At 38.6% G+C, this 15,233-nt stretch overlaps 1 protein-coding gene across 8 annotated transcripts in view; it reads right to left on the bottom strand.

The window, feature by feature from the left end:
* The window catches only part of LOC110462070 (calcium-transporting ATPase sarcoplasmic/endoplasmic reticulum type-like), an 88,111-nt gene that overhangs the window by 8,716 nt on the left and 64,162 nt on the right, over positions 1-15,233 (bottom strand). For 4 of the 8 annotated variants that reach the window (XR_002464232.1, XR_002464230.1, XM_021515914.1 and 1 more), the window contains exons 25-27: positions 13,920-14,037; positions 8,885-9,002; positions 455-487 (exon numbers count right to left, since the gene is read on the bottom strand). Coding sequence is in view for 6 of the 8 variants with exons in the window: in XM_021515914.1 (XP_021371589.1) it covers positions 483-487; positions 8,885-9,002; positions 13,920-14,037 (241 nt within the window). In the remaining 2 variants the exon portion in view is untranslated. Of the gene's footprint in view, positions 1-454; positions 488-5,780; positions 5,794-8,884; positions 9,003-13,919; positions 14,038-15,233 lie in introns of all 8 variants that reach the window. The other 4 variants (XM_021515872.1, XM_021515891.1, XM_021515881.1 and 1 more) reach the window with 2 other exon arrangements.

The following is a 15,233-nucleotide window of genomic DNA, read 5'->3' as shown; positions in this document are numbered from 1 at the left end:
AAGCAATGGACAGGAAAACAGCGATAACCACAGGGGCCAGACACAATGTCCAATTACGAGTTATGATTTCTTTACCTCGTACACATTGAATTAACTCACTGTGGTTGAAGGGAGAAAAGTTCATATAAATGAATGTTTTTTCTTCACCGAGAAGTAAAAAGCTTTGTTACTCCAGCAGCAGGAAATGACAGGAGGAAACAAACGGTGGTTGCAAGGGTCTCGTATTGATTTGATAATTCTTTTAGTCGGGTAAAAAATGTGTCATTTTAAGCAGTAAGGAAAACAATGGAAGACTGACAAAAAGAAAGGTTTTCTTAAAAACAAATGAATCGAGGGTAAACTGCCGAACGAGATGGATTCAGAAAATAACTGGTGAGGGGTCTTGTTTGGTAGACGAAAGCGTCACACAAATAAAGGTCAAAACTCTTCAAGGTCAAGCTCATCACTCTTTTACCTGTGTCTTGTATAATGTGTCGAAATATTTACGCTGTTGAGCAAAAAAACACACATCAGTATTTCATCAAGAACATACAACATGGTTAACTGGTACACCAAGATTGGACCATCCACTTCATCCGTTTTATCAGCCGGTCACGCTAGATAATCGTAATCACGTGAACAACTTACCTGTTATGTGCTGACAACAGCAACCATTTAATTGCTAATGTAAGTCACACATTTATATCTTGTGATTATTGACATTTTATCTTTCCTGCTTATTTCGGCAATTTATAGATAAAGGAGCTTCATGAACCAGTATTATGTAACATAAGATTCAGAGATGAATGATTATCTGAAAATAATCTTAACTCAGCGAAATTATCCTTACAATGAATGTGTAATATTATTGGATATTTTGACGTAATATAGTATAGCTTATGTTTACACAAATTAATCTAACGAGTACAGTCAAACCTATATGAACTTGTCTATAACACACCCATCTTAAGAATATTTAAACAGCATTTCATAAAGACTTGTGTATACAACTAGCAGTTATCACCTGTCTATATTGAAAACCTATAAAAATAACTACCACTTGTCTCTAACTACCATCTGTCTGTAACTACCACTTGTCTACCACCTGTCTATAACTACCACCTGTCTATTACAACCACTTGTCTATTACAACCACTTGTCTATAACTACCACTTGTCTATACCTACCACCTGTCTATAACTACCACCTGTCTATACCTACCACCTGTCTATAACTACCACCTGTCTATTACAACCACTTGTATATAACTACCACCTGTCTATAACTACCATTTGTCTATAACTACCACCTGTCTATAAATTCACCAAATTGCGTTTTCTACACTCTTTCCTGTCTACAAAGATTATGTATCTATCAAGACTTCTTACCCTTTCTCCCCCTAGGACCCACTGTATAGACAGATTACCCTTTCTCCCCCTAGGATCCACTTTATAGACAGATAACCCTTTCCACCCCGGAGGACCCACTTTAAAGACAGATTACCCTTTCTCCCCCTAGGACGCACTTTATAGACAGATTACCCTTTCTCCCCTTTGACCCACTTTATAGACAGATTACCCATTCTCCCCCGACGACCCACTTTAAAGACAGATTACCCATTCTCCCCCTAGGATCCACTTTATAGACAGATAACCCTTTCCACCCCGGAGGACCCACTTTAAAGACAGATTACCCTTTCTCCCCCTAGTGCCCACTGTATAGACAGATTACCCTTTCTCCCCCTAGGATCCACTTTATAGACAGATGACCCTTTCTCCCCCTAGGACCCACTTTATAGACAGATGACCCTTTCTCCCCCTAGGATCCACTTTATAGACAGATAACCCTTTCCACCCCCTAGGACCCACTTTAAAGACAGATTACCCATTCTCCCCCTAGGACCCACTTTATAGACAGATTACCCATTATCCCCCTATGATCCACTGTATAGACAGATTACCCTTTATCCCCCTAGGACCCACTTTATAGACAGATTACCCTTTCTCCCCCTAGTGCCCACTGTATAGACAGATTACCCATTCTCCCCCTAGGACCCACTTTATAGACAGATTACCCTTTCTCCCCTTTGACCCACTTTATAGACAGATTACCCTTTCTCCCCCTATGACCCACTTTATAGACAGATTACCCTTTCTCCCCCTAGGACCCACTTTATAGACAGATTACCCTTTCTCCCCCTATGACCCACTTTATAGACAGATTGCCCTTTCTCCCCCTATGACCCACTGTATAGACAGATTACCCTTTATCCCCCTATGACCCACTTTATAGACAGATTACCCTTTATCCCCCTAGGACCCACTTTATAGACAGATTACCCTTTCTCCCCCTAGGACCCACTTTATAGACAGATTACCCTTTCTCCCCCTATGACCCACTTTATAGACAGATTACCCTTTCTCCCCCTAGGACCCACTTTATAGACAGATTACCCTTTCTCCCCCTAGGACCCACTTTATAGACAGATTACCCTTTCTCCCCCTAGGACCCACTTTATAGACAGATTACCCTTTCTCCCCCTAGGACCCACTTTATAGACAGATTACCCTTTCTCCCCCTAGGACCCACTTTATAGACAGATTACCCTTTCTCCCCCTAGGACCCACTTTATAGACAGATTACCCTTTCTCCCCCTAGGACCCACTTTATAGACAGATTACCCTTTCTCCCCCTAGGATCCACTTTATAGACAGATTACCCTTTCTCCCCCTAGGATTCACTGTATAGACAGATTACCCTTTCTCCCCCTAGTGCCCACTGTATAGACAGATTACCCTTTCTCCCCCTAGGATCCACTTTAGACAGATTACCCTTTCTGCCCCTATGACCCACTTTATAGACAGATTACCCTTTCTCCCCCTATGACCCACTTTATAGACAGATTACCCTTTCTCCCCCTAGTGCCCACTGTTTAGACAGATTACCCTTTCTGCCCCTATGACCCACTTTATAGACAGATTACCCTTTCTCCCCCTATGACCCACTTTATAGACAGATTACCCTTTCTCCCCCTAGTGCCCACTGTATAGACAGATTACCCTTTATCCCCCTATGACCCACTTTATAGACAGATTGCCCTTTCTCCCCCTAGGACCCACTTTATAGACAGATTACCCATTATCCCCCGAGGACCCACTTTAAAGACAGATTACCCTTTCTCCCCCTAGGACCCACTTTATAGACAGATTTGACAGTATAAAGCTATTTGGTCTCATAAATTATATATATTTGTAAAATATTGGGATATTTGGTGTATAAATCTACTAAAATATATAGTTACAAAAGGATTGTGTAATTATTACAGGATGGTGTATACATACACTATTACAGGATGGTGTATACATACACTATTTAGTGTTTGCTGGATGTGTTAAGATTTCTTTGTTAAAATTAATTGCTAAAGCCTGCATATTAGCAGAAGCAGAGCAATCTACTGTGTGTTGGGTGTACGGTATCTATTACCTATATATCAGGGTGTGGGGTATATCCGTGAAATTGTTCCAAGCAACAAACACTTCATGTTTAAATTATATAAGTTAAAATAAATCGTAAAATTATTTCAATTTTCCGCTCTCCATTCATATATTTGAATTGCTTGCTAATAATAGTTTGTCTTTTTTTTTTTGTTCTCAAAGTTGATTCCTGTTCATTTTAAATTCTTATACAACAAACATGTTTGCTTACAATGTTAATTCTTCAAATGAAGTTTTATAAAACAGTATATATTTTGCAAAATCACATTCATTTTTGTTGAAAATGACTACCTGGTGTTCTTGGTAAACGTAGAGATTAATGTATGGAACGTATACAGTCAGTGTTAATATGTTAAAAGATTGTGTGCGCATTGTAAGACGGTGACCTCACAAAACAGAGCATTGATGATGTGTCAGGGGAACCGTCATATTCTGGACACGAAATCCAATTTTTTCCCCATGCATTTATTAATCCTAAAAATGTCCTTACCAAACACTTATTGCTCCTTTTTAAAAAAAACTTACCAAACAATTATTGCTCCTTTTTAAAAAACTTTAACAACAATTAGGTGACATTATGTTGAACAGAATTTTTTTCTTCTGGAAACCAAAGTTTGACGGTTCCGCTGAGTAAGATTACGAACTTTTGTCTGTAACTTAGGGGATGAACTGGTTCATGTTTATGGGACAAATGACATGATGATAGCAGAAAAACATAGCAAGTTACTTTGTGACTTATGGACATCTTGACCCAACACAAGGTTCTTTCTCTGCTGAAACTAATGAACTTCCAAAAGTAACACTGAAGCCAAGCATACAGATCAGTAATACTGTACATTTCACACCATGCATTTTTAACACATCACCATGGCTAGTTCTAGCAGGAAGCAGAAACTCGCTGGCTTTCTTTCGAACATTCAGAAAGGATGGAGGAAAACAAGTTTGAATAACAAGAAATAGAGAAAAAACATTCGTAGTTATTTTCTATTTCTCTCTGCAACATACAGATATATATGAGTAACAAATCAGAACTAACACACCATGCAGACTTTTCCATGTTTTAATAAAAATGGGAATCTTTATCAATACAAAGTTCTTGGTCATTTCATGAAAATGAAATAAGAATTCTTGTCATACAATTTAATACGTAACACACAAAAAAAAAAATCTTTGAAAATGAGAAAAATAATGAAATCAGCACCCGCGGAATGAAATTGTTGTGGGCAGTAATTAAATAAGTTTTACAAAGTGGGACACTTTCTGAGGCGTGTCCAAGCGGGCGTCAATTCCGCTTTAAGCAACAGGGAGTTTTTGGCTAAGTACTGCATTTCTTACTGTGGCAAAATTGATACTGACTTGGACCTTGACAGCAGATGATATATATTTACAAAGTCCTGAAGACAGTTGTTGCTTATGGTCGGGTGACCTCACAGGTGACAAAACCCTGTGTCATATGGGCATGCTCTTGTCTATATTAATCTTACATGAACATTTATTTATTACCACAGTTCAGGATCTTTTTTTTCTTTCTTTTCATCTCAAGCATTCTCACACAGGCAGTCTCAATGTGAAGTGGAGAAAAGGACAAAAAATACAAATGCAGGCTTGGGTACAAAAACCAAGAAATATGAAAAACACTAGTAGTCGTTCACAAAACGTTTACTATACAAAATGGAGAGGTGACAAATTGCTCCAAGGGAGAGAACTCATACAGACGTAACTCACACATCATTAATACACTGTGAACATTAGTAACAATGGAAAAATGATTAGTAAGAAATGCAGTACCATTGCCTGTTCAGTGAAACAACAAGCCAGGACAGCCGAGAGAGACGGTGAAGCTGTGGCCCCTCAGATCTTAATGGCAACCTGATAGCAAGATAGCCCCCGAGGCACCCCGAGGGTGATCAGCCTCGAAGGCCCCAGGAGGGTGAATCACCATGATGCCTGGTAACCCAGCCTCCTCGGCCCGTGTGGCCGCCGACAGTGAGTGTAGCTACAGGTTAGGATAGAACTGTAATATAACTTTTATACAGCAGAGATAAATAAGCTATATAGGTGTATTGTTAAGTACACATGAAAATTCTAGGGAGATATATAATCTATTATATTATATTGAATGATATACCACCAAGATTTGAAAATGACTACAGTCCAAAAATTCAGAAAAAGAATATGAGTTTGTTTACTTTTTATTTTATTGATATATAGAATCTTGGTGGTACCGGAATGCTAGCTTCATGCAGTGTTTAAGTTTGAAGTTAAGAGTCCCAGATAGTATAAGTTTTATCAAAATTGGCTTGTTACCTCTAGGCATTCACTGAAAGTAAAAACAAATCCCTTTCCATCACTTAACTGTCGGTTATCCTGCCTTGCTGTTCACTTAGTCCATGCTCTCGGATCCTTGTAATGTCATCCCTTATAATGCCGTTCTTTATGGCAACATTCCATTATAGTCCCTTTAAAAGGCCACGCAATAACAGTGACCACATTAAAATGATATCCCCGACACCTCTACAGTAACCTTCCCTTATAATGACGCATTATACTGAATCCTTATATCATATCCATTCCCATTTGAAAAATAAACACCATTCCATTATATAGCCAACTCATTCAATTAACAGTAAATTAATTACGTTTCCTTTTAAAGAAAACCCTTTATATTCACAGTTGTTAGCAAATTAAGGACATCCCCTTGTATAGACATCCCATTAAACTGCCCCTTGTTCCAAAACTAATGTCATCTCCTTATAAAGACGTCCCATTAAATTGACACTTGTTCCCAAATTAATGACATCTCCTTATAAAGACGTCCCATTAAATTGACACTTGTTCCCAAATTAATGACATCTCCTTATAAAGACGTCCCATTAAATTGACACTTGTTCCCAAATTAATGACATCTCCTTATAAAGACGTCCCATTAAATTGACACTTGTTCCCAAATTAATGACATCTCCTTATAAAGACGTCCCATTAAATTGACACTTGTTCCCAAATTAATGACATCTCCTTATAAAGACGTCCCATTAAATTGACACTTGTTCCCAAATTAATGACATCTCCTTATAAAGACGTCCCATTAAATTGACACTTGTTCCCAAATTCAATACCTTTCCTTATAATACTACCACCCCAATATAATGACATTTGCTCATCAGGAAATTAAAATGATTCATTTTACCAGCATTCCATTACACCATCCTGTTATAGTGCCCTTGCGTTATCTAAATAAACAGTAAACTGATGTGTTGTAATATTGCAGTTTAATGGATATGATTAATTTCAGATGAACTTTTTTCTGTAAATTGTAAGGTATCAGACATCAATGGAGCCGAGAGAATGGTTTTGTGCCCCGGATGAAAACAATGGCGTCTTCACATTCTTCAGTAGAGGAAAACATTAAGTATAGATCTGTGAAAATTGCTCTCAACATGTACAAGATTTCAAACTGAATGATATATATCTATAATGTTTATAACTATGGTTCTTGAGTGTGATAATATATAAATAAGACCGGATCAGTCCTCACACAGAATGCACACACATCTGTATACATAAACACACATACACACACCGACATTCATACAGTAAAAACAGGGAGGGCACGGGCACTACTGAAAAACCAAGCTTTGCCAACTAGAAAATAAACAAATCTCATCATTCCAGCAGCTATAAATAGAAACAAAATAAAGAAAAACTTGTGTAGACTGAAAAGCAAAACTGTTAAAACTCTGCTTTAATGGGATGAGGCAACATGCTTGGAGTAAAACAGTTATCTAAACTTCCACAGACAAGGATAGTGAAAGGAAGACCCCCAAAGGGAAGTAACTGTCCATAGCCTAATGAAATTTTTATTTTTTTGAAGTTGATATTCTTAGATCACCAGGTGAGGAATCCCTTGAGACATGTTATCCTGAAGGACAAGCTTGGTTTTTAGCAATTACCCAATTAATGAGAAGATCAACAAACAATGTGAACGAATAAATAGACACTAATTGTTTTCAACAGACTCGGTAACTATCCAATAACCACATCATGAAATGAACGACCAGAAATCTTGATCACAGAATGAATCGTCATTGTTACATGCTACCCACAGTTAGAGAAGCTTGTTCTATGTATATATTTACAAAATATTATGGGATACATTGGTGATCTATGACATCACAGTGAGATTTCATGTACAAATATCACTAAATTGACTTTATATTACCCATACAAAATGAAAATGAAGAGTAACACAAAGGGCAACAACTCCAGAACAAGCTTCCCTAAGGGATGAAGAAACACACTTTGTTTGTTGGTTTTCTCCTCTGATAGTAAGTAAACTGGTCATGTTCACATTTCCAATACCTCTTTGACAAAATGATCACAATTAAAGTTGAGGAGTTGGACACAAACACATTATCCAACTTCAACATTATCATAAATACCCTCCCCAGTAGTTTTGCTTCCTTTGCAGTTTAGATAAATTTTGAAATTAAATTGAACCCCAAGCTTATTTATTTCAACAAATTCAAATCCAAAAATGTTCATCCTATTTGATTTTTAAATGTATATAACTCATTTGCAGGAAAAATGAGGAATTCTATTATTTCAGAATTGCATTACTGACAATAGATACAATACGAACATGTCAAATCTTAATGCTAAGAACATCATCCCACAGACTTATTAAAATGGGGCCAAAATCAGTTGAGGAAAAAATGCCAAAACCCCACACAGGGATAAACACATACTGCCTTTCAGGGGACATAATCGGGATCGCCAATAAAATCTTATATTGTTTAAATTGGGGCAGATTTTGTACAAATATAGCACTGCCCACACTGGAATATACAAAATTCAAAGAGAATATAGAAATACTGCTTTTTCTATCCATACTGAACATAACACAGGAATATACTCCTCCTTGAAAGACCTTGCCCTTCACAGCCCCTATCTCTGTTCTCCTTCCTGGCCTTCCCCAATCTCATCTCATCCCTATTATTGAATTTTCAAAATGTACCTGAAGAATTAATGCCATCTTAAAATCTTTCTTTTAAAATCTCCACGAGATCAAAGTTATAAAAAGAATTCTTGAAAAAAAACCTATTCTACAATGAGACAGGAACAATTTGTATCTCTAATTTTTCTGAGAGAGAGAAAATCACCAGCACAACAGTTCTCATGACAACACACTTATCATTACTGTTACTATAGAAACAGGAGTTTGAAATTAGTAAGAAAAATCTACACAAACAAGACAGTTAATTTGCTAGAGACTTGGAATGGAACAAGGGAGACAACTATGGGTGGCTGGGGAATACAGACTGTTCAATCATGTAGAAAAGTCAAGTACATATAACTTGAGTAAGCAACCCAAACAATCAAAATCCAGTGAATATCTAATAATGGGTTTTTACCGTCAGTGAATTTGCGAGCACAGAACTTCAATGTTTCGTCTATAAGTATCACAGGCATTGAGATCTTGAGTACGGCGAACCATTCTTCAAATCCAAGAGGCGTGATTTGGAAGATGGTCTGTAAACAAATAAAAAACATGTATCAGTTTAATGCAGGTCTGATACTATATTTACCAAGACAGTAACTTTGGTTTCCAAAGAAGACTGGACATAATTATATGATGAGTGAAAATCATGTCTTTGTCTTCAAAAGATGTCGAAAGTAAAATATTCATGAAAAATGACATTGGAGTCCCATAGACAGAGCCAAAGTACCTCACAACTCCTTCATACAATGTGAGGTCACTGCATTTATTTCAATGGTTTAACTTAATCCTACATACACAGGTACGGGAGATAGAGATATCCTACATACACATGTACGGGAAATAGAGATATCCTACATACACATGTACGGGAAATAGAGATATACTACATATACATGTACGGGAGATAGAGATATCCTACATACACATGTACGGGAAATAGAGATATCCTACATACACATGTACGGGAAATAGAGATATCTATGTACAGGTAAGGGAGATAGAGATATCTTACACACAGGTAAGGGAGATAGAGATATCCTACACACAGGTAAGGGAGATAGAGATATCCTACATACACAGGTACAGGAGATAGAGATATCCTACACACAGGTACGGGAAATAGAGATATCCTACACACAGGTAAGGGAGATAGAGATGTCTTATGTACAGGTAAGGGAGATAGAGATATCTTACACACAGGTACGGGAGATAGAGATACCTTACACACAGGTAAGGGAGATAGAGATATCTTACACACAGGTAAGGGAGATAGAGATATCTTACACACAGGTAAGGGAGATCGAGATATCCTACACACAGGTACGGGAAATAGAGATACCTTACACACAGGTAAGGGAGATAGAGATATCTTATGCACAGGTAAGGGAGAGAGAGATGNGGAGATAGAGATATCCTACACACAGGTAAGGGAGATAGAGATATCTTATGTTCAGGTAAGGGAGATAGAGATATCCTACACACAGGTAAGGGAGATAGAGATATCCTACATACACATGTACGGGAAATAGAGATATCCTACATACACATGTACGGGAAATAGAGATATACTACTTATACATGTACGGGAGATAGAGATATCCTACATACACATGTACGGGAAATAGAGATATCCTACATACACATGTACGGGAAATAGAGATATCCTACATACACATGTACGGGAAATAGAGATATACTACTTATACATGTACGGGAGATAGAGATATCCTACATACACATGTACGGGAAATAGAGATATACTACTTATACATGTACGGGAGATAGAGATATCCTACATACACATGTACGGGAAATAGAGATATCCTACATACACATGTACGGGAAATAGAGATATACTACTTATACATGTACGGGAGATAGAGATATCCTACATACACATGTACGGGAAATAGAGATATACTACATATACATGTACGGGAGATAGAGATATCCTACATACACATGTACGGGAAATAGAGATATACTACTTATACATGTACGGGAGATAGAGATATCCTACATACACATGTACGGGAAATAGAGATATACTACTTATACATGTACGGGAGATAGAGATATCCTACATACACATGTACGGGAAATAGAGATATACTACTTATACATGTACGGGAGATAGAGATATCCTACATACACATGTACGGGAAATAGAGATATACTACATATACATGTACGGGAGATAGAGATATCCTACATACACATGTACGGGAAATAGAGATATCTATGTACAGGAAAGGGAGATAGAGATATCTTACACACAGGTAAGGGAGAGAGAGATATCTTACACACAGGTAAGGGAGAGAGAGATATCTTACACACAGGTAAGGGAGAGAGAGATATCTTATGTACAGGTAAGGGAGATAGAGATATCTTACACACAGGTAAGGGAGATCGAGATATCCTACACACAGGTACGGGAAATAGAGATACCTTACACACAGGTAAGGGAGATAGAGATATCCTACACACAGGTAAGGGAGATAGAGATGTCGTATGCACAGGTAAGGGAGAGAGAGATATCTTATGCACAGGTAGGGGAGATAGAGATGTCTTATGCACAGGTAAAGGAGATAGAGATATCTTACACACAGGTAAGGGAGAGAGAGATATCTTACACACAGGTAAGGGAGATAGAGATATCCTACATACACAGGTACGGGAGATAGAGATATCCTACACACAGGTACGGGAAATAGAGATACCTTACACACAGGTAAGGGAGATAGAGATATCTTACACACAGGTACGGGAGATAGAGATACCTTACACACAGGTAAGGGAGATAGAGATATCTTACACACAGGTAAGGGAGAGAGAGATATCTTACACACAGGTAAGGGAGATAGAGATATCCTACACACAGGTAAGGGAGATAGAGATATCTTATGTTCAGGTAAGGGAGATAGAGATATCCTACACACAGGTACGGGAAATAGAGATATCCTACACACAGGTAAGGGAGATAGAGATATCTTATGTACAGGTAAGGGAGATAGAGATATCTTACACACAGGTACGGGAGATAGAGATACCTTACACACAGGTAAGGGAGATAGAGATATCCTACACACAGGTAAGGGAGATAGAGATATCCTACACACAGGTACGGGAAATAGAGATATCCTACACACAGGTAAGGGAGATAGAGATGTCGTATGCACAGGTAAGGGAGAGAGAGATATCTTATGCACAGGTAGGGGAGATAGAGATGTCTTATGCACAGGTAAAGGAGATAGAGATATCTTATGTACAGGTAAGGGAGATAGAGATATCTTACACACAGGTACGGGAGATAGAGATACCTTACACACAGGTAAGGGAGATAGAGATATCCTACATACACAGGTACAGGAGATAGAGATATCCTACACACAGGTACGGGAAATAGAGATATCCTACACACAGGTAAGGGAGATAGAGATATCCTACATACACATGTACGGGAAATAGAGATATACTACATATACATGTACGGGAGATAGAGATATCCTACATACACATGTACGGGAAATAGAGATATCCACATACACATGTACGGGAAATAGAGATATCTATGTACAGGAAAGGGAGATAGAGATATCTTACACACAGGTAAGGGAGAGAGAGATATCTTACACACAGGTAAGGGAGAGAGAGATATCTTACACACAGGTAAGGGAGATAGAGATATCCTACATACACAGGAACAGGAGATAGAGATATCCTACACACAGGTACGGGAAATAGAGATATCCTACACACAGGTAAGGGAGATAGAGATGTCTTATGCACAGGTAAAGGAGATAGAGATATCTTATGTACAGGTAAGGGAGATAGAGATATCCTACACACAGGTACGGGAAATAGAGATATCCTACACACAGGTAAGGGAGATAGAGATGTCGTATGCACAGGTAAGGGAGAGAGAGATATCTTATGCACAGGTAAGGGAGATAGAGATACCTTACACACAGGTAAGGGAGATAGAGATATCCTACATACACAGGTACGGGAGATAGAGATATCCTACATACACATGTACGGGAAATAGAGATATCTATGTACAGGTAAGGGAGATAGAGATATCTTACACACAGGTAAGGGAGATAGAGATATCCTACATACACATGTACGGGAAATAGAGATATCCTACATACACATGTACGGGAAATAGAGATATCTATGTACAGGTAAGGGAGATAGAGATATCTTACACACAGGTAAGGGAGATAGAGATATCCTACACACAGGTAAGGGAGATAGAGATATCCTACATACACAGGTACAGGAGATAGAGATATCCTACACACAGGTACGGGAAATAGAGATATCCTACACACAGGTAAGGGAGATAGAGATGTCTTATGTACAGGTAAGGGAGATAGAGATATCTTACACACAGGTACGGGAGATAGAGATACCTTACACACAGGTAAGGGAGATAGAGATATCTTACACACAGGTAAGGGAGATAGAGATATCTTACACACAGGTAAGGGAGATCGAGATATCCTACACACAGGTACGGGAAATAGAGATACCTTACACACAGGTAAGGGAGATAGAGATATCTTATGCACAGGTAAGGGAGAGAGAGATGTCTTATGCACAGGTAAGGGAGATAGAGATGTCTTATGTACAGGTAAGGGAGATAGAGATATCTTACACACAGGTAAGGGAGAGAGAGATATCTTATGCACAGGTAAGGGAGATAGAGATGTCTTATGCACAGGTAAAGGAGATAGAGATATCTTACACACAGGTAAGGGAGAGAGAGATATCTTACACACAGGTAAGGGAGAGAGAGATATCTTACACACAGGTAAGGGAGAGAGAGATATCTTATGCACAGGTAAGGGAGATAGAGATATCTTACACACAGGTAAGGGAGAGAGAGATATCTTATGCACAGGTAAGGGAGATAGAGATGTCTTATGCACAGGTAAAGGAGATAGAGATATCTTATGTACAGGTAAGGGAGATAGAGATATCTTACACACAGGTAAGGGAGAGAGAGATATCTTATGTACAGGTAAGGGAGATAGAGATATCTTACACACAGGTAAGGGAGAGAGAGATATCTTATGCACAGGTAAGGGAGATAGAGATGTCTTATGCACAGGTAAAGGAGATAGAGATATCTTATGTACAGGTAAGGGAGATAGAGATATCTTACACACAGGTAAGGGAGAGAGAGATATCTTATGTACAGGTAAGGGAGATAGAGATATCTTACACACAGGTAAGGGAGAGAGAGATATCTTATGCACAGGTAAGGGAGATAGAGATGTCTTATGCACAGGTAAAGGAGATAGAGATATCTTACGCACAAGTAAGGGAGAGAGAGAGATATCTTAAGCACAGGTATGGGGTACACTTCAACATAAGTGTTGTCTTTCATTGGACAGTTTTACTCCACACTAAATGGTATGGTAGAAACAAACACTTACCGACATGACGTCAATGTAGAGGATGCAAAAGTGGAGTCCCATAGACAGAGCCATGGCTCCTAACAGCCACTTGTTACACCAAGGGGGCATCACCAGCAGGGACTGGTTCTCAGACAAGCTGTAATAGCAATCAAAGTACTGAAAGTCGAGTTAAAGCCTACAAGTCAATAACACTATCAAGACTGTAAGTGACGTTATGTGAAAATTAAGACAAAGCTTATTTACAAGTAAATATATTACTTCACAAGTTCAAACCATATAAATGGCTTTATTTGCATGATTTTTGCAATTCCTACCCTAACAGGTGCTACAATTTTCAGGTAAAAAATCACTTTTTGAACTGCAAATTGCAATTGTAAATTGGAACCACATTTATCCCAAAATTAAAATAAAATCTAAATTAAACTGAATTTTCTTTGTTTGGGTAAAATTATCACAAATCAAACTGCACTATGGAAGATAGAGATATCCGAACAACACAGATATGCCTGTTTTATATGACCCTGTCCCCAGCCTGTTTATGGCCCTGTCCCCAGCCTGTTTCATATGACCCTGTCCCCAGACTGTTTTATATTATCCTCTCCCCAGCCTGTTTTTTATTCCAGCCTGTTTTATATGTCCCTGTCCCCAGCCTGTTTCATATGACCCTGTCCCCAGAGATATCCGAACAACACAGATATGCCTGTTTTATACGACCCTGTCCCCAGCCTGCCCAAAATTAAAATAAAATCTAAATTAAACTGAATTTTCTTTGTTTGGGTAAAATTATCACAAATCAACCTGCACTATGGAAGATAGAGATATCTGAACAACACAGATATGCCTGTTTTATATGACCATGTCCCCAGACTGTTTTATATTATCCTCTCCCCAGCCTGTTTTTTATTCCAGCCTGTTTTATATGTCCCTGTCCCCAGCCTGTTTTATTTTATCCTGTCCCCAGCCTCTTTTATATTATCCTGTCCTCAGCCTGTTTTATATGAACCTGTCCCCAGCCTGTTTCATATGACCCTGTCCCCAGTCTGTTTTATATGATCCTGTACCCAGCCTGTTTTATATTATCCTCTCCCCAGCCTGTTTTATACGACCCTGTCCCCAGCCTGGTTTATATTATCCTGTCCTCAGCCTGTTTTATATGAACCTGTCCCCAGCCTGTTTCATATGACCCTGTCCCCATCCTGTTTTATATTATCCCGTCCCCAGCCTGTTTTAGATTATCCTGTCCCCAGCTTGTTCTATATGCCCGTGTCTTCAGCCTGTTTTTGATTCCAGCCTGTTTTATATGTCCCTGTCCCCAGCCTGTTTTTTATTCCA

The sequence above is a fragment of the Mizuhopecten yessoensis genome, unplaced genomic scaffold (genome assembly GCF_002113885.1).
Source record: "Mizuhopecten yessoensis strain PY_sf001 unplaced genomic scaffold, ASM211388v2 scaffold1425, whole genome shotgun sequence".
Taxonomy (NCBI): Eukaryota; Metazoa; Mollusca; class Bivalvia; order Pectinida; family Pectinidae; genus Mizuhopecten; species Mizuhopecten yessoensis.
Note: the sequence above shows the minus strand (reverse complement) of the source record. Positions and strands in the feature narration are given on the sequence as shown.